General features: G+C 38.4%; 1 protein-coding gene across 1 annotated transcript in view; it reads left to right on the plus strand.

Moving 5' to 3' along the window:
• The window catches only part of Cntnap2 (contactin associated protein 2), a 2,060,022-nt gene that overhangs the window by 545,985 nt on the left and 1,490,662 nt on the right, over positions 1-23,375 (plus strand). The window contains exon 2 of the mRNA XM_085683653.2: positions 7,574-7,684. Within this exon, the coding sequence (XP_085539779.1) occupies positions 7,574-7,684 (111 nt within the window). The remainder of the gene's footprint in view (positions 1-7,573; positions 7,685-23,375) is intronic.

Here is a 23,375-nt window from a genome sequence, read left to right on the forward strand (position 1 = left end):
CTTCTTCTTCTTCTTCTTCTTCTTTTTTTGACAAGGTTTCTTTGTAGCTTTGGAGTGTGTCCCAAAACTAGCTCTTGTATACCAGGCTGGCCTCAAACTCACAGAGATCTGCATGCCACTGCCTCCTGATTGCTGGGATTAAAGGCAAACACCATCACTGCCCAGTTCAAGCCTGTTTTCTTAAAGATCCCAAGACTACCAGCTCAGCAATACCCCTACCTGCAATGGGCTGGGCCCTTTCCCCACAAATAATTAAGTAAATGCCCTACAGGCTTGCCTACAGCCCAGTCTTATGTAGACATTTTCTTAATTGAGGCTCATTCCTCTCTGATGACTCAGATTGTCTCAACATAAAGCTAGCCAACCCAGCATGTGTGCCTGTGTGAACATTAAGTACACCACATACGTGCAGTTGCCCATGGCACATAGAAGATGTCTGGAAGAGGATTTACATGGGATTGTAATATGTCATGTGTGTTCTGGAAAACAAACCCACATCTTCTGTGTGAGTTACAAATACAAACAACTGCTGAGCCATTCCTTGCACCAAATTTTATTCTTACATTGTTTTAATTGAAAATTAATTCACAATCCAGTTTTATTTTTTAATAATTATTTGACCTACATGTTTTCTGTACAAGAAGCTAGTTATCCAATGAAAAATTTTATACAAATATTGAAATCCTCTGTGTACTAAGAAATGCATTAAAACGCAGCAATATCTTTATTGGAATTTCTGCCATAGATCACCCAGTAAAATGGATCTGAAGTACATATTGGAAATTATTTTCTGGGATAATGAACACATACACATGTATTCTACCTAGCACATGCATCATTTAGATGTTACTAATTCACATATGTAAATGTGCCTATTTTATTAAAAGAAGCATGTGAACATGGGTACTAGTATATGAAGGCTAGCCACGTAAACTACTCATGGTAAAGAGAATCTTTATTAGCATTGTATGAAATTTTATAGAAGAGGAAAAAAATTGATCTTATTTCCAGTGACAAAAAAGTATGCCATACTAGAGATGCTGGAGCAGACATCCTTGAAGATGATGTATAATCTCTAATGACGGGGGTTTGGGGTGGGGAACAGGGTGAGAATAATAGGTAGACAGGAACAGATTGAATAGAAGGCAATGTTGTCTTGTCTTGCCGGAGGACAAACATTTTTCTAGTACTTCTATTATTTCTTAACCATTTGCTTTCCAATTCCTGTGGGGGGGGGGGGGGAAACAGAACTGACTACAAACTGAACAAAAAACTTTTAAAAAGTGGAAAATGAATGAGACAGTGCATATCATGACTTTACATAAGCTCCTCAAATTCATGTAGCAAGTCATAAAATCCTAAGTCCACTGCTCTGGTAATACTGATAAAATGCTAACTAATACTATCTTTGAAGTCTTAACGAGTTGTCTTAGTATTCTATTGCTGCGAAAGGACACCAAGCCCACAGAAACTCTTATAAAAGAAAGCATTTCATTGGAGTTTGCTTACAGCTCCTGAGGTTTAGTCCGTTCTCATCATAGCAGAAAACATGATAGTACACAGGCAGACACAGTCCAGGAGAAGTAGCTGAGAGTTCTAGATCTCGACTCACAGGCTGCAAGAAGAGAGAGACACTGGGACTGCTCAGGCTCTGGAAACTCACAGCCCACCTCTGGTGACACACTTCCTCCAATAAGACCACACCTACACAAACAAGGTCACACCACCTAATCCCTATCAAGTATGCCACTCTCTAATGACCAAGCATCTGCACTCAAATATATTAGCCTATGCGGCCATTCCTATCAAACCACTGCACAAATCTAAAAAAATACCTACCGCACAATGCTAAACAAACAAGCAAAAGTGCCAGTTGATCCAATTACTTCAGTATTTAAAGTAAATTAGAGAAGTACTGAAGTAAGGGGCTACAGACATGGTTTAGTAGTTAAAGGAAAACACTGTTTTTGTTTGGGAACTTCGTTCAGTTCCCAAACCTGTGTTTGGCAGCTCATAACTGTCTGTAACTCCAGCGCCAGAGTATCGGATGTCTCTTCTGACCTACACAAACACTTCCAAGCATACGCACATACAGAATACTCCTTGTGACCATACACACACACACACACACACACACACACACACACAATTAAAAATGAATCAATCTTTCTTAAAAGTTGTATTGAAAGAAGACATCATTTTATGTTGGGACCAGTTGGGTTCCTGGCCTTCCGCTGCTCTTCCTTACCAGAACCTTCTAATGGAAGTGACTAAAAGCTGTGCTTTGCCGAGAGGATCAGAGGATGGGATTTTCACCTGTTGGCTAGTGACTGCAGGGTATTTAAGCATCCGTGGTGCTATTAAAGGGGCTTTTCTGAACCAGCGTTTGGAAAGTCCGTGTGTCGGTCTGCTTCTGCGTGTGTCGGTTTGTCTCTGCGGGTGTATTCTCAACCTTCAGCCCCTCGCCCGAAGCTCGCGAATTGGGTTCTAGTGCACAGAGCGCAGACACGGGGGCACGGAATGCTGCGATTTTACTTGTTGCAAAACCTACACATTTTACAGGAAAATGCAACACTTAAAAAGAAGAAAACACAAATTGTAGATTAAACTTGAACACCACTTGGCCTCTGGATATGCTTGTGCACAAGAAACGTTCTTTGGGAATGAGGATTTCACAAGGACACAGGAAACGAATGAGCTAAGTGTGTTTAGTATTCTATTATCACGCTGAAGTTAGCAAGGCTTTGAGGTGAGTAAACGGTGCCTAGTCAAATAAAGTGTGTCAAGAAAATAAGACAAAATATCAAGCTGTTAAATGTGCCACAGTGAAATGTGTTCAATCAGCTGCTCAAGTTTATGGAATAAAAATAGTAGGTTACGTCATAGCTATTAAAAATTTCACTCTTTTACTTCCTTTCTCTCTTCCTCCTGTCTTCCCTTTCTTCTATATCAAAAATGAAATGGAGAAAAACAAGGACTTATATTCATGTGGATAAACTCTCTAAACTGTATAATAGATCCTACTCAAGTCTTTTCTTAGCCAGTTTAATGCTACTGAAAATTTACTAGAAAATCATTGGAAGACTGCATTAACCTCAGTGGTTACTAAAGAAGTTCTTGGGTCAGGACTTCAATTTTCTTTTCATCTAACTCCTGAAGATGTCCATCAGAGTCAATGAAAAATTTGAATACTTCATTTGTCCCTGGCATAGCCTATTGTCTTTGTAGTAATGAGTCTAGACAAACAGCCCAGTCAAAAGCACAGCAAATAGCCGTGAGGCCATAAGGAACGTGAAAGAAGTGCATATAAAGGTGAATGAAAAGGCAGCACAGAAAGAATCAGAAGCCGTACACAAAGTGTAATACTGAAACCCTGGGAAAATATTGCCGAGTCTGAAATAGCATCAAAGACAGAAGACTCCCAATGGGAGGGCAATCCTACCAAGAAAAACAGGAAGCAGAAGCCACACGTGGTTCCTTGTGGAATGCAAGACAGTTTTGATCTTATAGAGTAAGGCTGGAGCCGGGTGGATGGGAGGTGCAATGTGAGCTATTAAGAGGCCCAGCGAGAATTCTGAGCATCTCCCCACAGTCGACGGGCTTTCATGAAACTCCACTGCAGAGGAACAGTGCAGATGGGGCTGCCATAGCTTCACCTTCAGATTTAGGGACATAGGACACATGGAGAATGCTGGGAGAATGTTTTCTAATGAGAACATGCCTCTTCAAGGGAATGTCTTTCCTACATGGAAATGAAGTGCTCACTGTCCAGAAAGCCCTGCTTAGTCCGAGCGTCCTGTCCCATGTTCTTAAAGGTGTTCTGGAGTGGCTAAACGTGGCCAACTTCTTCCCGTAACTCTTGACAGCAAAGAGCATGTTCGGTCAGTAAAAAGCAACAACGACTTCCGGGTTGCCAGCTATTTCCTACATTTCATCCTGAGTTAATGCTGCATTCTCACAGCTATTCTGCTTTCCTGATTGACTGAAATTGTATGAAAATAAAGCTCAAGGCGCATCTGCTCCTCTAGTTTTCATCCAAGATTTCCTGGAAGGAAAGCACCCTGGAGCTGAAAACTTTGCAGTGGCTGCGTGCCTGTAGAACCAGAGTGCCTCCTCGCACAGGAATTGCAATCCTGGGTTACCTCAGCCCTCCCTCCACTTTTATTTATTACTCTATTAAGATGTTTGCCTTCTCTAGAGCTTTGCCCGATGCCCTTCTGTTTCATAACTACTATATTGAAATACATTCCTTAGCCTAATAAGCAAGCCAAGCTTTTAGATGTGGCCATATGTCTTAATCATTAATGCAATCAGAATAAAAACAGACGGTTCATCATAACAGGCACCATGGCAATATACACAGGCCTGGAGTGTAGCTACAACAGTCACGAGGGAATTGCACACCCACTGTGACTTCCGTTGATGCTTAAGCTGTTTCCTTTTTTCTAGAATCTTCTATCCATCTTTCCACCTATCTACAGTTTTCCAGTTCTTCAGACTTTATTCTTTCTGGACAATGTAAATAGTCACTAATCTTTCCTCTTCTGAAAACCTCAGTGAGTGTCCAACTAGTTGGACAGTAAAGATTTCAGCTTTACAGGTTTCCTGACCTGTACTGAAGCTCTCGGTGACTGTGTGAAAGCGTCCATGGATACCGCATCATTAATTAAAGTTCTGGGCTAGAAATAATTCTTAGAAAAGAAAACTCAGGCTTGGAGTTGGCCTGTGGGTCAGAGTTCTGTACTGGAAATTCTCAACCTTTTCTGGGCTTCATAGAAACTTAACTAAATTCCCTCATTATTGTGTTGGATATTAAAAAAAGGGATAAATTGGCATATTCATGGCCACACACTTCTAAGAGATCTGAGACTAAAGACCCACTCACCTCCACATTTCTAGTGATTGATTACATTCTACTCAACACAAAATTGCACAGTAAATATTATTTTCATACTTTATGTTTAGTACTTTTATATAGGATCGTCTACTAGTCATTCATGGAAAATTAAATAAATAGAATTTATTGCATGATATGTTTACAATTGCTGAAGGCAGGAAGTAAGGGACCAAAACTATTTGTAATTAATGTCATCTAGAAGAAAAAAACAGTAAATGTTTTGTCTAATGCTGAAGTTGTATATTGTTTAAATTAAGAAAAATGTGAGATTGCCAGTGCTTAAATTGTGACTATTCTACAGTTACCATTGACAGAACATAGTTTGTATGCAAACTTTTATTTTTCTTACTCCAATTCCATAATTAGAAGAATAATTATAAGATTTTAGTTGATGTTTTTAAATTTTAAAATGCATCTTAATAGATTTCCAAACTAATGAAACATAGTATTAAAATCAATTGCTACCAAAGCAATTTTTTAGACTTTAAAAGTAAGTCTATACATCTAAATTTTAATTGCATTAGCTAAGAGATTAAGAAATTGCTATAGATATCATTTCATTTCAATCACTGTAGCTATATATTAAATTATTAATTACTTTCTTTCAAGAAACTTGTTGTTTATTGTTATCAAGTATCTGAAGGCTTAGATTAGGAAAAATCCTGCCAGGATGGTGATGTTGATTTTCCTATGCCCCAACTCCTCATCTTCTTCTGATCAATAACTACTCTGACGTTTCTTTATCAAAGAGACTTTCCTTTGACAAACTTCCTAGAACAGCAACTGCCCCTCCCCAAACCAACATTGAACCCTTGCTCCTCCTTCCTCCTCTGTGTTAATCACCAACATAAACTTCTTGTTCACCATGTGGTTATTGGTCTAATTTTTGTCATGATGCCTTAGCACTGTGAGGGGAAAATATTGTCCCTTCCTCTCGCGTCGCTCTGCCATGCTTGCCACAGCACCCTGTCTAATGCCAGTTTAAAGGCACACCCTGACACAACACGAATATTAGCACATTTCCAACATGATGTGAACATCAGAAGGAACACATCCAGGTTAGATGCAGGAGCTATGCCAAAACTGATTTAAAATTAGAATCTAAGAATTAAAAACTAGGAGAAACAAAGCATCTCTGCCTGCTCACAGCTAAATTTAATAGCACATTTTAAAAGTAAACGTAAAATCCACTCACTTAGTATAAATTGTGAACACATTTCTTTTAACATATATTTTATGTTCATCTTTTCGATCTTTTACATTGGATTTTCTGTGGAATCTAATCACACGCACCTGTCAGAGTTCCCAGAGGAACCTACAGAATAACCAAGAAAAATAAGACAGCATGTTGTGAGAGGAGGTTTGTTCACTTTAACTTCTAATTTTTAAACACTTGAATAGCGAAGTAGTACATGAGGATTCATTCCTCAGTGCCTGTAGGGATTTAACTTCACTTCAGTAAAAGCTCAACAAAACTAGTTTTTTCCTTGCATTGTGCAAGCCTTTTTTTTTCTTTCTGTTTATAAACATGAGACGTGAGAACCTTTCAGGAATGTGTTGCTCAATTCCCCTCTTATTAAACAAAACCCTAGACAATGTGAGCATGTGTTAGGAATTAAAGACTACCTTTCAGAAAATAAGTTCTCTACCATCTAGCAGTTTAGCTCTCAACACAACAGTAACTTTAGGATATACCTTCAAAGACTTTACTCCCATAAGGGCAACAACTTGGTAGGAGAGAAAATTAGTTAAACAATATAATGTATCGAATGCCTGTTGGTGCTAAGTTCTGGGAAGGACAGCAGGGCAGGAGTCGAGTGCTGAAGAGGTGACAACTCTGGCAGTCTCTAGGCATGCAAAGCGACATTGTACACAGACCTGGCAAAGGACTGGTGTGAGACAGGGAACATTTGGAATAGTAAATGTGAAGTCTCCTAGCAGCAAGTGGCTTGCCACTGGAGGAAGAGGGTGGAGTTATGTGTCTAGATGGTAGTTGAAAAGGTGAAGGACCCACTGTAGGATCTGGAGAATTTGAACTTCATTCTAAGTGACTGGACGTAGATGTCAGAGCACACTCTGACTTGGCCTTGAACTTTGGAGGAGTTGAGTCCCCTACGATTCTGGAGCAATGAATTTGTTCTGTGTTTTCTCACTAGTCATGAAATTACTGGATTCTACCTGTGATTCTTATAGATTAAATTTGAGTTATAGTCCTCTTAGAGCAAGGCTGTTGTTTCAGGCTATTAGACCAGAATGGTTTAAACTACTTTTGTAGTTTATCATAGTGGGTATAATTGAGATATGTAAATTATGATCATTGATGAAGTCTTTCTAGTGTATTTTAAATATGAGCCTAATAAATATTTTATTTTGTGTATACGTGTGTGTGTGTGTGAGTGTGTGTGTGTGTGTGTGTGTGTGTGTGTGTGTATGCATACACATGTGCCTGCCATGGAAGCCAGAAAAAGGCATCAGATTTCCTGAACCTGTAGCTTGAGGTGTTTGTGACTTATCCCATGTAAGTGTTAGACATTTAACGTGGGTTGTTTGTAGGATAAGCAAGTACTTTTTACCACCAAGCCATGTTTCCATTCCCTTGGTAGTTATTTGAATAAACACAAACATTTTCTAAAGAGCTTTAGTGAATTTAGATTTTTCTATCTCTTCTTTTTCCAGAAAAGTGTGATGAACCGCTCATCTCTGGGCTTTCCCACGTGTTCTTCAGCAGTTCTTCCTCCCTGTCCAATAGCTATTCGCCTGGCTATGCCAAGATCAACAAACGAGGAGGTAAGAGACACTTGATTCCTTTGTGGTTAGAAGCATGTTACACACTGTGTTTGTCTTTCTGGGTCTGGGTTTGCTCATTCAGGATGATGTTTTCTAGTCCCATCCATTTGCCTGCAAATTTCATGATGTCATTGTTTTTTTACAGCTGAGTAATACTCCATTGTGTAGATGCACCACATTTTCTTTATCCAGTCTTTGGTTGAGGGGTATCTAGATTGTTTCTAGGTTCTGGCTACTATGAATGTTGCTGCTATGAATAGAGCTGAGCAAATGACCTTGTGGTATGATTGTGCAAACCTTGGGTATCTGTCCATGAGTGGTACTGCTTAAGTAGATTGTTTCTCAATTTTCCGATAAATTGCCATACTGATTTCCAAAGTGACTGTACAAGTTTGTATTCCCACCATCAATGGAGGAGTGTTCCCCTTACTCTACATCCTCTCCAGCATAACTTGTCATCAATGATTTTGATCTTAGCCATTCTGACCAGTATAAGGTGATATTGCAGAATCATTTTTATTTGCATTTCCCTAAGGATGTTGAGCAATTCCTTAAATATCTTTCATCCATTTGAGCTTACTCTGTTGAAATTCTTTTGTTGAGAATTCTCTGTTTAGATATGTATATGTATCCCATTTCTCAAATGGCTAGTTTGATATTTTGATGTCTAGTTTCTTTAGTTCTGATGTGGGGTTCCCCTCTATATGCTGTGAATATCATTGGTTAGTAAAAAACTGCCTTGACCTGTTGATAGGGCAGAACTTAGATAGGCAAGGAAAACTAAGCTGAATACTAAAAGAAAAAAAAGGGCAAATTCAGGAGAAGTGATGTAGCCCTGCCAGAGAGAGATGCTAGAACTTTAGTTGGTAAGCCAAGCCATGTGGTGATGCACAGATTAATAGAAATAGGTTAAATCAATATGTAAGAGTTAGCCAATAAGAAGCTAGAGCTAATAGGCCAGGCAGTTATTTAATTAATAAATTTTTTATGTGATTAATTTGGAGTTAAAAGCCAGGAACTAACTTGCAGCCTCCTACAACATAGTTCTTTATATATTTTGGAGATCAACCCAAAACACATATGCTCTTACTAATATGTGGAAGTTATATGTAAATCAAAGGATAACCATACCGCATCGCACAGTCCCAGAGGCGCTAGGTAACAAGGAGGACCCAAAGAGGGACATGCACAGAACGAGCCTAGGAAGGGGAACTAGGTAAACTAGTGCAAACTGGGGTGGAAGGGTAAGAGTGAAATGGAAGGGATAAAAACCTGAGGGAATGGGATCTTCAGGTTGAGGAAGGGACAGAGAATGAGAGCAAGGAGAGAAATAGCTTGATAGAGGGAGCCATTTGGGGATTTGGGAGAAAACTTGTATTAGGGAAATACCTAGGAATCCACAAGAATGACGTCAGCTAAGTCTCCTATCAATAGTGGAGGATGCCTGAACTGGCCTTCTCCTGTAATCAAACTGGTAACTACCCTAGTGATCATCATAGTACCTTCATCCAACAACTAATAGAAGCAGATACAGAGGCCCACAGTCTGGCACAGGGCTGAGCTTCTGAAGCCCAATTGAGTAGAGGAAGGATGGATTATATGAGCAGGGGGGTGGGGGATGCTTCATGACCATGATGGAAAAAAACACAGGATCAGCTGACCCAAGCTATTGGAAGCTCAAGGATTCTGGACTGACAGCTGGGGACCTGTGTGGGAACAAATTGGCTTTCTGAATTTAGTGTGGTCTTTTTGTGTTGCCCCTTCCAGTGAACCAGAATTTATACCTGGTGGATAAACTGGCTTTTGGAGGCCTATTTCTGATGATAGGATACCATGCTCAACTTGATACGGTGGCAGGGAGAGGCTTGGTCCTGCTTCCACTTGATGTGCCACGCTTTGTTGACTCCCCATGGGAGACTTTATACTCCCATGTAAAAGGGAGAAGTTGTGAAGAGGTTGGAGAAGGGGCAGGTAGGGGAGAAGGGGAGGGAGGGACAACTGTGGTTAGTATTAAAAAAGAATAAAAAATCTAAAAAGAAGAAACGTGTTACACTTGTAATTGATCATTAACATATGCATTAGCACAGCAATATTACCAATCATGTAAACTCATGATTATCAATCTAACTGGATGACCTACAAATACCATAAGAATCACATATCTATATCTATCTATATAGAGAGAGTGACTACACACACACACACACACACACACACACACACACACACACACACACACAAAGGAAACAAGGTAAGCCAATGTGTATAACCTTTGGAGTCATCTCCAGAAATATGTTCAAAATAACAAACATTCTTAGTTAAAGAAATATTGTTTCCACCCAGAAGTACTTAACCAAATCAGATATTTACAAAATGACTCCCAATAAGTATCTATTTATATAAGTTAAAATACATTGCAAACTCCCTGATTTTTCCATGTATATTGATGTACCTGGTTTCTGTCACAAATGTAGGATAAACTAACTATATGAGAATTTCCCAAGTGTTTGGAATGAAATTTTGCTTTTACAAGTGTATGAAAAACAGTTCTGTATTTATATTTCCAGAATCTGGAAATACTGGTGAATTCTCCTGGGTCGCAATAGCCCGGAATATTCCCGTCCTATTCTGAACTGCAGGTAGCAGCTAGCCTCAGGCTTAGGCCTAGGCCTACTGCTCAGCTGAGGTTCAGTGTGTGGATGTGCACATCACTTCATTTCCTCAGCAGGCATCCCACGAATTCCTGCATCTGCAACATCCTCAGGTTTCCAGTTAAACCTAGCTTCACCTAAGCAGCTGCTTGCAATGTCTTCTCATGGTTTCCTTGCAGAGACCCCAACCCTATCACACTTTGTTTGCTCCATAGAGTTTTCTGCAGCATTGTTGTAAGCTTCCATGTGTCCTCCAACCCTTTTGCATTGTACATCCACAAATTCAGCATTCTATGATGGCGCTAACAAGCTGTGTGCAAGCTGGAAGTGCACTTGGCACCAGACCATCACACTTTGGTGGCTCCTTTGCCTTGGCTGGTGAAGCTAGGAAATTATTTCTGTGGGTGGTTGTATTTAAATAGAGAATCCCATCAGGGCTCTCCCTTTTCAAATAAATTTGCATTTCCACAAGACAGATCCTTGAGCTGGTTTAGTCTTCCCTCAGGGTGTCTTTATCATCACACAAGTGAAGATTGTGGGATTTTTGCCTCAAGGTAGTTACTCTCTAACAACTACAACAGCCTTTCCACATTTGCCTTTTCTGCATCTTTAAACTTGCTCATTTTTTCTTTCCTTTCTTAAGTGTGTGGTTTTTGCTATTTCTCCTCTCTCCTCCAGTTGAGCTCAGAACAGTGAAGAGCAACCATTCTACAGCCTGGCACAGCACATTGTGTGAACTATCTCTGTAATTAAACAGTCTAACAATCTCCTAAACAATGTCTTTTTAAATTCTGTTCCCATCCTTTTCACTTAAAATTTAAACTTATTTGGACTACGTTCTTAACGAAACTGCATATTTAATGTTTTTGGCTCAACCTGCTACTCTTTCTCACTACAAACCTTAACAGGTGCCGTGAGCAGAAACCATGACACAGCTGGCATACCACGCTGTCCTGAACTTCCTTTCTCAGACTAATTACTGAAAGATGAGTCAGGTACCATGGCAGGTGAGGAATGTAGGGAGGAAACAGAGTGTTCCATGCAGAAAGAATTTGAGTATGGAGAAGTTATTTAGAGGATATTGGGAGTGTATCGGGGGATGAGGGAGAAAGAGTGAGAGATAGAGAGACAGAGAGACAGAGAGAAAGGTAAAAAGGAGAAAAGGAAAGAGGAAGAAAGAGAGAGACAAAGAGCTGCCTCTTCAGAAAAACAGAAAGGGAGAGAGAGTGGAAGGGGGCTGTGCTTGCCTCAGTGGGGGGCGGAGGGGCTTATCTCTTAAAGGGACAGGATACTGATTGGGTTTATCCTGTCAGGCCAGCATAATTCTAACATTCTTTCTCTTGTCATCAAAAAGTGGGAAATTAAAGGAAACAGCAGGAGGGACAGGGATTGGGGGGCGGTGCTGGGTTCTCAAGACTGCTTCCTGCTGATTTGTGGGCATCAAAATATGTGGGAGCTGACAGGATGCTGCCTCACCCTGGAGTAGTTGACTACTCCAGGCTCTCTGGAACTGTCTGGTGCCTCTTTACCTGGCAAAGCACTGGCAGAGCAGAGGACAAGATTAAGTTTAGGAAGATAAAAGATTTTTCTTTAGGTCCTGGTGATTGAAGGAGAGGGTGTCAGGACCAGGGAAAGGTAGGAAGACTGGGCTCTTAGGGTCTGGTAGTTGAGAAAGGGGGGCATCTGACCTGTTTAAATGGAATCCTCCAATTTGGCTCGCTGGAACTCATAATAAATCTTTGAGTTTGTGAAAACATAAGTTTTAGAGACATACATTGTATAAATGACAGTATATTTATTCCAGAAATGACTGTGAGAGATGTTTTTGCACAGAGAAAAGTATCTTTTAGTTCTATAATTAGAAAATGACCAAAGAGAATTTAAAATATTGATCTTTCAATTTTGGTAGTGGTAGTACTCCGCCAGAACTCTATTAAAAGCTTATTGGAATATTTTTGATTAATATTAAGACTATGAATGGCAGCATAATGAGAGGAAATCTGATAACTTGCATTTGTATACCTTAAAACAATTTATTAAATTCTGAAGCATTCTTATCCTCAGACTGTATGTACAAAACTTAAGTCACTTTTTTTTTGTATATAATACAACAACATTTTGAACCCTGAAACATCTTTAGATTTTTATATCTTGAGCTCTGTATCTTAATTATTTAAGCATGGTAAGGAGTTTTGCTGAAATCTGTTTTGTGAGGTTGGACCTTTTAAACTAGCAATCCTCTCAGTCATCAAACTACATCAGAGTTCTTGAGAAGGAGAAAATTTTACCTGAGTTACTGATTTAAAACTGACAGAGAGCTTACTTGATTGGCTGCCTAGACAGTCACTCCCCAGGGTACTCCAGGGGCATTGAGGGCAGGGGCTTAAAAGCAGCATTTGCCTTCTGCTGTTAGCCGACATCCTGCCAGGCTTTGGAAGATCTTGTGGTTTAGAGGTCGGTAGGAATATCAGCCTACCTTTCCCTGGGCAACCAGGCAGTCGATTTCAGTTTTCCACTGTCCACTGTCTGGAGATCTTCAACAGTTTAGATAAAAAGCAGTTCATCCAAGTGGTTAGCGCTTTCCCTTGAAGCAAGGTGATGTTTTTCAAAACAAAGCAATAGAACAAACAAGATACACTGTCAAGATTAACAATGAGCCATATGCAGGACAGAATTGATACACCCCAACTTTGTTTGGGGCTCCTTTTTATGGGATTTTAGAGGAGGAACAAATGGGTTGGTACAAGTAATAACTTGAGTGGTTCTATTTTGATTGATGTATTTTATATAATTTCTTTTCTACTGTTCATACACTTTCCTATAATGCCTCCGACTTTAATCATATTCATAGCCATTTATGGAGAGGCATCAGTGGCAAATAGGTGATTCTCCCTTAAAATATTAACTTGAAGGATACAGTTTGCTTTATTGTGTATACACCCAGAATTATTCAAGGCTGCATAGACTCGTTTCTATTGGTTTCAGGATATATTTTAAGAGTAGAAACAGGGTTTTATAAAGGCTTTGGTAAAGAGACTGACTTTTTTCTTTGTTTAAAGCAAGTATAATGGCAACCTGATGTTTGCTATTGTCATACGGTTGCATAGCACACGTAGGTAAAGGTGTCAAGGTGACAAATGTTGTTTTAGAAAAAAAATATGTGTATATAGCCCAAAACAAGTAGAATCCCCCATTAGTAAGTTATTCCCTATGCTCAACTGCCCCAAAACTATAGCTATTATTCTATATGAAGACATGGTAACAATATTTTCCTGGAGATGTTGTCCCTCTGTGTCAGTAAACCTACCAGTGTCCTTTTGCTTAGTCTCTACTGTCCCAGATCCATTCAAGATATCCAGAAATGATAAGATTATTCACTATTCTTAACTTTTATTATTAAGTTATTTTCTTAAATTCTTGACATTAAGAGCAAAATTATAAAATACTTGAAATGTCTTTGTGAATTTCTGTCTTGTGTTTGAAGCTTCCATTACATTGTAATTCCTTTTCCTTCCTCACGCTCCCACCCTTAGTAATTTTCTAAAGTTGCTTCTTTCTTCTGCCTGCTTGCTGAAAGTCCATTCTTACTTTAGTGTTCAACTGCACTGTTTGGCATTTCAGAGACGAACCTTTGAAGCAGAAAATTCGAAAAGACTGATTTTTTTAATGCAGAATTTCAAGCTATTTGAGATTCTATTTTGGGTAGCTATGCTTCATCATTAACGTGTCCTTCAGAATATTTCTACCGTTGCCTTCTCTGAATCTAGCAGAGCAGTAGCAAGAGGGTGGTTCAAAACAACCATGGACGAACATGGTGTTAGTAAATTACACAAATCCCCTGCAGTTCAGTTCACTGATTTCTGCCATTATTATATAATTTGTCCTCGAAACCAAAAACTTTTGATAGTGAAGCAGAGTACAGTCTCTGATTACTACAGGATCATCCCTGAAGGTGTGATCATATTTGTTTTAAAGTTGAGTCACTTATATTGATTGGCAGAGTTGTTGTGATGATTATAGGGAATAATCTACACATACAGGTGTTGCACTGAAACAGTAGTCTTATTCCCAGCAAGTATCCCTAACTTTAAGAACAATATATGAATAATCATTTCAAGTCAGTGAGTGAATGGAATGCACATCACTGCAGCAAAAATGCCTCACTGAGAAATTATTGCTTGAACTTAAATATAATTTAAAATTTGAGTAGTTTTAATGATTTTGCATGATTGTACTATGAGTTAAACTTAAGATTTTTTTCAATATCCTTTTCATTTATTTTAATTTTGATGAAAGAAATGTTCTAAACAATATACAAATTGTCCTGTTATTATATTAATGTCACTTCAATTTGATTTTTTTAGAAAATATGGATATTATAGAAATGTATACCTATTAGTGTTATCCTGAATAAAATTAAGTATTTTTAGATATTATAGAAAATAATAGATGCCAATTTATTTTCTTACAAGATTATGAACTGTGTTTAAATCTTTACTCTTGTATTCAACTACTGAGAGCAGTCAACCAATTTCATTGTAAATTTTAATCTATGCTTTCTCATTCTCCCCAAGAACTGAAGACTGAACTTGGGGTGCACATGAGGCAACTGCTCTGTCACTAAGCTACATCCCCAGATTTCCATCACTAATAATTGTTTCTGGTCATAGACTTAGGAAGTGTATCAGTCAGCCAATGACTTGCATTTGGCTGATATCTGCCTTTTTAACTTCTCAATAATATCATTTTTTTTCTTCCACAAAAATATATTTAAGATACTGGGGTTTCAATGTCTTGATTTTTCTTAAGATTTAAAAGAAATGTATGTGCGTTCATATACACATGTGTGTATTTATGTACTGTTTTATACATATGATATCAGTACCTGCAGAGACTAGAATGGAGCATGGGTCACCTTGAAATAGAGTTACAGTCAATTGTGAACCATCCAGTGTGTGTTAACAATGAAAATCAGGATATCAGGAAGAATAGTATATGCTATTCTCTGCTAGGTAATCTCCTAGTACCTTGATTTTATAGAGGCCTGGGCTAGATTGTTCACTGCCTCTCATAAAGCTATTTTCTACCTGGTTCTTTTCTGGAAAATCAGAATCTTCTTATTACACAACATAGAATGCACTCATGCTGTGGAGGATTTTTCCATAACTTTCCATTAAACACTGTGCATCCAGCAAGGCTTTAGATGAGGGTCTACTTAATATCCATAGACATGAAACACATTTACAGAGTTCACCATAATGACTGATGAAATTGTCTCTATAAGGCCTTTAATAATTGGTGTCATGATTGGAAATTTATCAAAGTAAATGCATTAATTAGAAAATATAATTAGATGAACTTTCTGGTAAATTATTCTAGGAAATATCTATTTTCCTATTTTGTGGCAAATTATAGATGCTTGAATATTTGCCATTAAGCACATCTGTAAGTGACTGAGTACCACTGTGACATGGTTGCATCATTGTTGCTGTCTTTGAAAGACTAAAGGCTGTGATCTTTCCATCATTGCACATAAATCACACCATAGTTTGTTATCTAAATCAGTGCCATCTCATGAATTCTCAGTCATGATATTGTGCTTTGTAATTTTACTTTAAACTCAAACTTAAAAGAATTTTATATGTTTTCTGTCCCATTAAAGTTTAGGATATAGTATGTAATGGGAGAACTCACTGAAATAACAAACAAATATATTTAAGTACTTGCTAACATTGAAGGAACTGAATAAATGCATCTTACAGATTTATCAATAAGGCCTTGGATCTCTATTTTACACATTTCACCTTTGTTCAATTTCCAAATTACTTCTGAAATGAGAAACCGAGTAAAAGACTTGCCAGATTCTACATGTATGAACATTTACTGCCTGTGGTCAAATTTTACCATAACACCCTTGTCTTGCCCTCCCTGGCCAAGGTCCCTGATAGTTTGGCCTGTATCTCCCACTTTGCCAAGAAAATAGCTAGTTATTTATATGAAAATCTTCACCCAATGAAATTTTGACAAATTGCATTTTCCCCTTTCATCTCTTCCAAAACACGTGAAATTATATGATTTCGAAGTTATCTTTTTACTCTTTCTATATTTACAAATTTTGGCCATAGAAAGAGATTTTGTATTCATTGCTGTCTTACTTTGGCAAGTGGAAAACTTATGGGAATATTTGTACAATGTCAAAATACTCATTTTAAAATAAAACTTGCACATTCTCAAATCATTTTTCCCAATATTATACATATGACTGGTTCACAATGAATAATTTCTGAGTTAATTAATAGACACACTAAATATTAATTATTTTATATCTTACTCTACTATTTTGAATATTCAAATGCTCATTGATCCTATGTAGGGACGAATTGTGTTGCTAATATTTTTTGTTCCTAACAAGATTTTATGACCTGGGTCACTGTCATGACCAACTGACCCCCAGGTTATAACATAGACTGAATGAAAATTGTAAATATAATCATCATCATTTTAAAATTCCTAAACAAATAAACAGGATGTCCACATATGAAACTTGATATTAGCATTCTACAAAGGGTTTTACGGTTAAGAGCAGGAAGAATAACCCCTAAAGCATATAGAAGACCTTCAGCTTGGTCAGGCTATGGGGTAAGAGGACACATTCCATCTTTGTTTATCACTCTGACTGGTTTATCTGTGTCCAGTAGACTACCAGGGCACAGAGATCAAAAGGCAAGGCTTGCCTGCCAGGGCATGAGAAGCTCACATTGAATGGTACTAAATATCCCACTAGTTTGAAAGGGCTCCAGCTTATAAAACAGCCCTGGTCAAAGTGCATAGTGTTTTCAGAAACAGAATCTTCAGCCTCTCGGGAGCAACCAAGTGGAAGATCAGCAACCTCTAGTGCTTTCAGAGTCTCGTAGACTCACCTGACAAACACACCTTGAAAAGAAGTTTCTCATTCCTGGTGCTTGTGTTTTTGCTAGATGTGCTAATGTTCTTGGGAGAAATCATTGTCAACAAAAATAGCATAACTTTGTTTAAGTTATATTTATTTCTATACACAAAAACTTACCTGTAAAATATGCAACTTTAGGTAATTATAAAATAATGTTTTTTAAAGGATTTTTTCTTTTTTTTTGTTCATTTGTTTCATTTACATCCTGAACCCAGTGTCCCCACCCTCCTTTCTTTTCCCAGTCTCTCCCCACCAACCTGCCTTCTGCCTCACCCCCATTCATTCCATCCCTTTCTATGCAGAAAACCCCGGGATTCCCATAGATATCTAAAAAACATGGTACATCAAGTTGTAAGACTAAGCACCTTGCCTTGAATTAAGGCTTGGCAAGGCAATGTAGTATGAGGAATAAGGTCCCAGCAGTCAGTAAAAGAGTCATAGACAGCCCTTGTGCCTACTGTTAGGGGTCTCCTAAGAAGATCAGTCTGTATAACTGTCAGATATATGCAGAAGGCCTAAGTCAGTTCCACATAGGCTCCATGGTTGTCAATTCATTCTCTGTGAGCTCCTATAAAGTTAGTTGATTTTGTTGGTTTTCTTGTGATGTTCTTGACCCCTCTGGCTCTTGCAAGTCTTCCTCCCTCTCTTCATCAGGATTCCCCGAGCTCAGCCTAATGCTTGACTGTGGGGCTCTGCATCTGTTTCCAGGAGTTGCTGGATGAAGCCTCTCTGATGATTATTGGGCTAGGAACCAATTTATGAGTATAGCAGAATATCACGAGGTGCAATTACAGTATCGTTTTTTTCCTTCATTCATGCTTGATTCTAGGTCTAAGAACCAACCAGTCTCTGGGTCCTGGCTCTCTCTGCAGGCAGTGCCAGAGTTGAAGTTACTCCAATGGCATGAGTCTCAGGCTGGACCAGTCTTCGGTTGGCCATTCCTCGATCTCTACACCACCTTTACCCCAACACATCCTACAGGCAGGACAGTGACTAGATTTGTATCCCAATCCTTCCTCTAGAAGTCTTCCCTGATTAGAGATAACTAGCTCTGGTTGTTGTATCCACTGTTGTTAGGGGTCTTAGCTAGGGTCATTCTTGTAGATTCTTGGGAATTTCCATTGCTCCAGACTTGACCTGACTCAGGAATGCCTCCCTCTCAGGCATATTTTTCAGTACTCTCTGTCCCCTTCCACCATGACCAGATCCCTCACGCTTCTACGCCCAGTTAACCCCAGATATCTTCTATTTCCCCTTCCTAGGGAAATCCATGCAGCCCCCTTGGAGGCTTCTTGTTACCTGGCATCTCCGGGTCTATGTATTGTAGCATGGTTATCCTTTACTTTACAGCTAATATCCACCTATAAGTGAGTATATATCATGTTTGTCTTTCTGGGTCTGGGTTACCTGAATCAGAATGACATTTTCTAGTTCCATCTATTGCACTGAAGTCTTTTTTCTAAACACGAAGATTTCATTTGAATCTGACCTGAAAGTCTCCTCTAAAACTTACCTTTCACGCTAACAAAAGGCATGACAAGCTATTATGGAGGAGAAAAAACGCAACAGTCCTACCCAGCTGTCATATCTCTGAACCACAACAATAACCTTTCCTGCACCACACTCCTAAAGACACAATAATGGAACTCATATCTTGACTGTAATCAACAGCCATTTTATTGGACTTAAGACCCATTCAACAAAAGAGAAATCCTGTACTGTACTTGAAGCCTAGCAAACTAACTGCGGCCAATGAAGACATGGTTCTCAGGGGAGAAACTACCACTGCCACTATTAGGCAAGAATAATTCCTAACTGACTCCTAAATACCTATCCTTATCCCCACATCTGAGTAGCTCCTATGCTTTACCAAAGAAACTGCTTTTTATAGCAGATGGAGCCCATCACAGAACACCATAATTGTCCAAAATAAAGAGAATAACTAATTGTGTGGAGTCCAGACAAAATGGAGACATCTGAACCACAAGACCTACACATACGGCTTAGTGCACATCATGGAAGAAGTGGTGGGATGATTCTAAGGGCCACAGGACTAAGGAGTCTGTTGTTGGAATATGTCCTACAGAAATGACAGGTAAACTATACCATGATACTGAGAAAATATGACTGCCTGGAAAATAAAAAGACCCAAACATCAACAAGAGTCTCCAACAGGCTAACATGAGAGAAGGAAATCTCAAAGGACTTAGCCTATAAACAAAGAACTACAGGCACGTAATGACTCCTGAAAGAAGGAGAATAAGTCTTCCCTGGGAATGAGACCCCAATTAGTTATCCAGTACCAACTGTACAACACTGAAATCATGTATACACAAGCAACCCTAAAAGGACTAAGCAGGTTGTATTTATATATTTATGCCTTTATTTAAATATATACATCAATAATATTATTTTTAAAAAGAGACCAGGAATTTGAGAAGGAATAAACACTAGAAGAGTTGGATGGGGAGGTACTCTCTAACACTACAATTTCTATCGACTAAATGAGCATCTCCTTTCTTCAACAAATATTCTCTCCAATTAAAACATGTTTCATGTTTTGTGTTCACTTTCCATATTTTATTTATCAAGACAACAGTGAGGATTTCATCAATTAATGCCTTTATTGGCATCCTGCTTAATTCATGCTGACCAGCATTAAGAGCATTTGTTTAATGCCTTTACAAACTAATGCATCTTTGTAGACAGTCTATAAAAGAATTTTGAAAATAGAAAGTGAAGAAAAGAAGGCATATTCTCTCTTCTGTATCCCTGCCTTCTAGAACTAATTCTTAAAATGCCTTTACTAGCAATTCAAAGCATTCTATCCTTGGTTAGCTTCTTATAATATACTCTGAAAATGAGTGTTATCTTGTTTTAAAATGAAGACCCTCTCACTCTCTCTCCGTATGTGTGTTTGGTGGAAATACTGCATATGACAAACCATGACATTTAATCTTTGCGTATTCTCATGTTTATTATGTTTTCCTGTGTAACATTAATATGCAAACACAGAATGAGAAACTCAATTGTCAACTTTTTTACTAAAAGGCGACTTTTCTTCCTGTTTTTCTTGGAGTCTGTGTTATGTGTTTTCGTTTTGTTTTGTTTTTATTCTCAGGAGCTTCTAAACTTTGCTATGTTTCCGTTTTCTCTTTTGAAATTAATGGACAGTGCTCATTGAGTGGATGGTCTTTTTCTAAATTGAAATGTTGTCTCAGCACCTACAGCCAGTGGGATAGTCCCATCTCCAGGGTAGGTTAGTAAGATTGTATTAAAAAGTGTGTACTAAGCAAACATATGAATGAGACATATTTTTTAGTTTTTTTTCCAACCATTTTTTGGGGAACACATTTGTATTTAAATGAACAATTGTCTTATATTTTCTCTTTTATTTTTCCTCTCAATATTTTGCTTTGAATCCTTGGGAAACCTTATTGGATTTACTGCTGAGGTAATAAAAGGCATAATTTACACTCCCCCCCACACACACCTTTTCTAATGAGTTGAATCTGAGCCGTGTGTTGCTGCGCTAAATGATTTCTATGGGTTAGAGAGGACTGGTGAGACAAAGAACTCTTTCTTTTACATTTTGATAAGATTCTGTACTCCTATGAGAGCACAGAGAAGCCTCATTAAGATACTTAAAGTTTCACTATCGAAAGGAAGTAACAAAGAGAACAAACATATCTCACAGCAGAGAGGAAGGAAAGGTTGGAGAATGGTCCAAGAGAGGCTGAAAAGTCAAAAGGTATCACCATTGTGCCCTCCCGGTCTGTAACATTGTCTTATTCCTCTACATTCAGTCCTGAGAGTTTCCTACTGCAGCCAAGATTGCCTTGTAGGTAAGCCAACCTTCACACAGCACCTGACTTTTCAAGCCTCTATCCCTTTCAAAAGCTATCACCAATGGCTAGCCTAGGTATGTCATCATTTCAAGGCATGGCATGCATGACAGTTTGTTTTCTGCTATGCTTGAACTTTCTGAAGAGTATTACGTTAGATCTTTCTATGAAATATTGGCATATAAATTTGTTCATCTGACCCTATGAGCTGGCAGGTAGCATGCTGTATTTCATGTATTCTCATGCACCCAACATGTAGGAGGCCATTGTGAATTCCTATACTCTTATGTACCAAAATAAAGGTTTGCATGTAGACATTTTTTCATCTGAGTCCTGCATAAACCATATAAAACAATTTAACAGCAAAAGAACACTGTTTAATCAGTTCAAGAAATCTTGAGGTTTCTTCCTGAAGTCTTAACTGGAAAAAAAAAAAGGAATCAGATGTAATTATTTGAAATGAAGGCACTTGACATCCAAATCACTCTTTGTGCTCTGTACATGCCCACATAATTGCCTGTCCATGTTAGAGCCTTATTTTGGAGAGATCATAATACTACCAGAGTGGGTTGTAGAAAATACTGAAGGTCCTCTTTGTTTTCGAGTAGAAAGACAAATTTCTTCACTTTATTCCTGAAAAATAGATAATGACTAGATTTTCATTCACAATGTCTTTGTGGTTCTGTGTGCTCTGTTTTAAATAATCAGAAAACAAAATGCAATCTCATAACTGTTCATGAGTAGTATTATCCTCTCTCAGGTCACACCTTCATCTTCTTTACATTGAACTTCTAGAAAAAAGCTGGAGTCTTTCAGCCTTACCTCTGCATTTACATTGATGTGAAGTTGTAGACAGAAAGAAATAACTGTTCTTAAAATATTATGTCTGTGGGAATAGCAAAAATGGAAGCAAAACCATGAGGCCAGCATTCTGTCTCTCAGAAAAGAACTGGAGAGCCCTCCTGATGAGCAGCGCCAGCGTGCTACCGTCCACCAGAAGCAATGCTTTTGAAGTCATTAAGAGTCTTAATATTCAAAACACATATGTAGAGAACGCAGGAAGTCAGTTCCAGGTGAAAGGACAGGAATAACAGAAATGCTCCAGCACAAAACAGAAGGCACCTGAGGCCTTCCACACGCACTACAACCTGGTCCTATGCCTAGAGTGAAGGGGAAGAACTGTTGCACAGGTAAGAACAATGCACCACTGTCATTGCCATTCCTCTTAGGGTTTTCCCCCAACATTTCTCTATACCAACTGTTAAGTAAATATTCATTGGGCCACCCTTTAAACTTACATTTTTTTTACCACATCGATGGCAAAAAATATAAAAATATATACATATATTTATGTATATGTGGGGAGGACAAAATCACCTAATCATTCCTTCTTTTATGTACCATGTGTGTGCATACATCTCCACTTCTTTTCTGAATAGAGATAGAGAAATAGATCTAGATAGGTAGATTTCGATCAGGCACGTGTAGGGCGATGAGCACATGAATCAAGATTCCCAAAGAGACCAGAAAAGGGTGTTGGGATCTCTGGAACTGAAGTTGGAGAATCTGTGAGCCCCCTATCATGGGTGCTAAAAACCAATCTTTATTTCTTCTGCAGAAACAGTATGTGTTCTTAAGAGCTACACCATTCTCTTCAGAAGATTAAGACTTATCCAACGCTGGAAAAATACTTTTTTTCTTTCTGGTGAAGAAGATTGAATTCTGGTTCATAGGTTTGTTGGTTCAACACTGTAGTACTAAGATTTAGCCCCAACTCTGGAAAATAGCTTTCATTTCTATGAGCAAGATCAGAGACACACAAATTGACTTCAGTTTCTAATTAGAACTTTTTACATTTTTACACAATTTATATAATGAAACTTAAAGCTAAAAAATTTTGTTTTGAACAAAAGGAGATGTTTGCTTGCAAGGCAACATCAAGGCATCAGGCATGAAAAAAAGAGAGACTGTCAGCTACTAAATGTCCTGCCTTCCTCCAGAAGCAACAGATTCAGCTTCTTTGATGTTTGTACTGCAGAGGTGACCAGAAGTTAGGGATGATTGCTGGAAATCTCCACATGACACCCTTTCAGGAAAAATACTGCCAAACCTGCATTATAGAACAGTAAATTTTATTTTTCTTAAGGGCTCTGTGGATAAGCTTTGGACATCTTCGTCCTTAGCATTCATTTTTTAGAACTGAAAATAGATTTTAATACAATGTATTTCAATTATGGTTTCCCATA

The sequence above is a fragment of the Myodes glareolus genome, chromosome 25 (assembly GCF_982192425.1).
Source record: "Myodes glareolus chromosome 25, mMyoGla1.1, whole genome shotgun sequence".
Lineage (NCBI taxonomy): Eukaryota > Metazoa > Chordata > Mammalia > Rodentia > Cricetidae > Myodes > Myodes glareolus.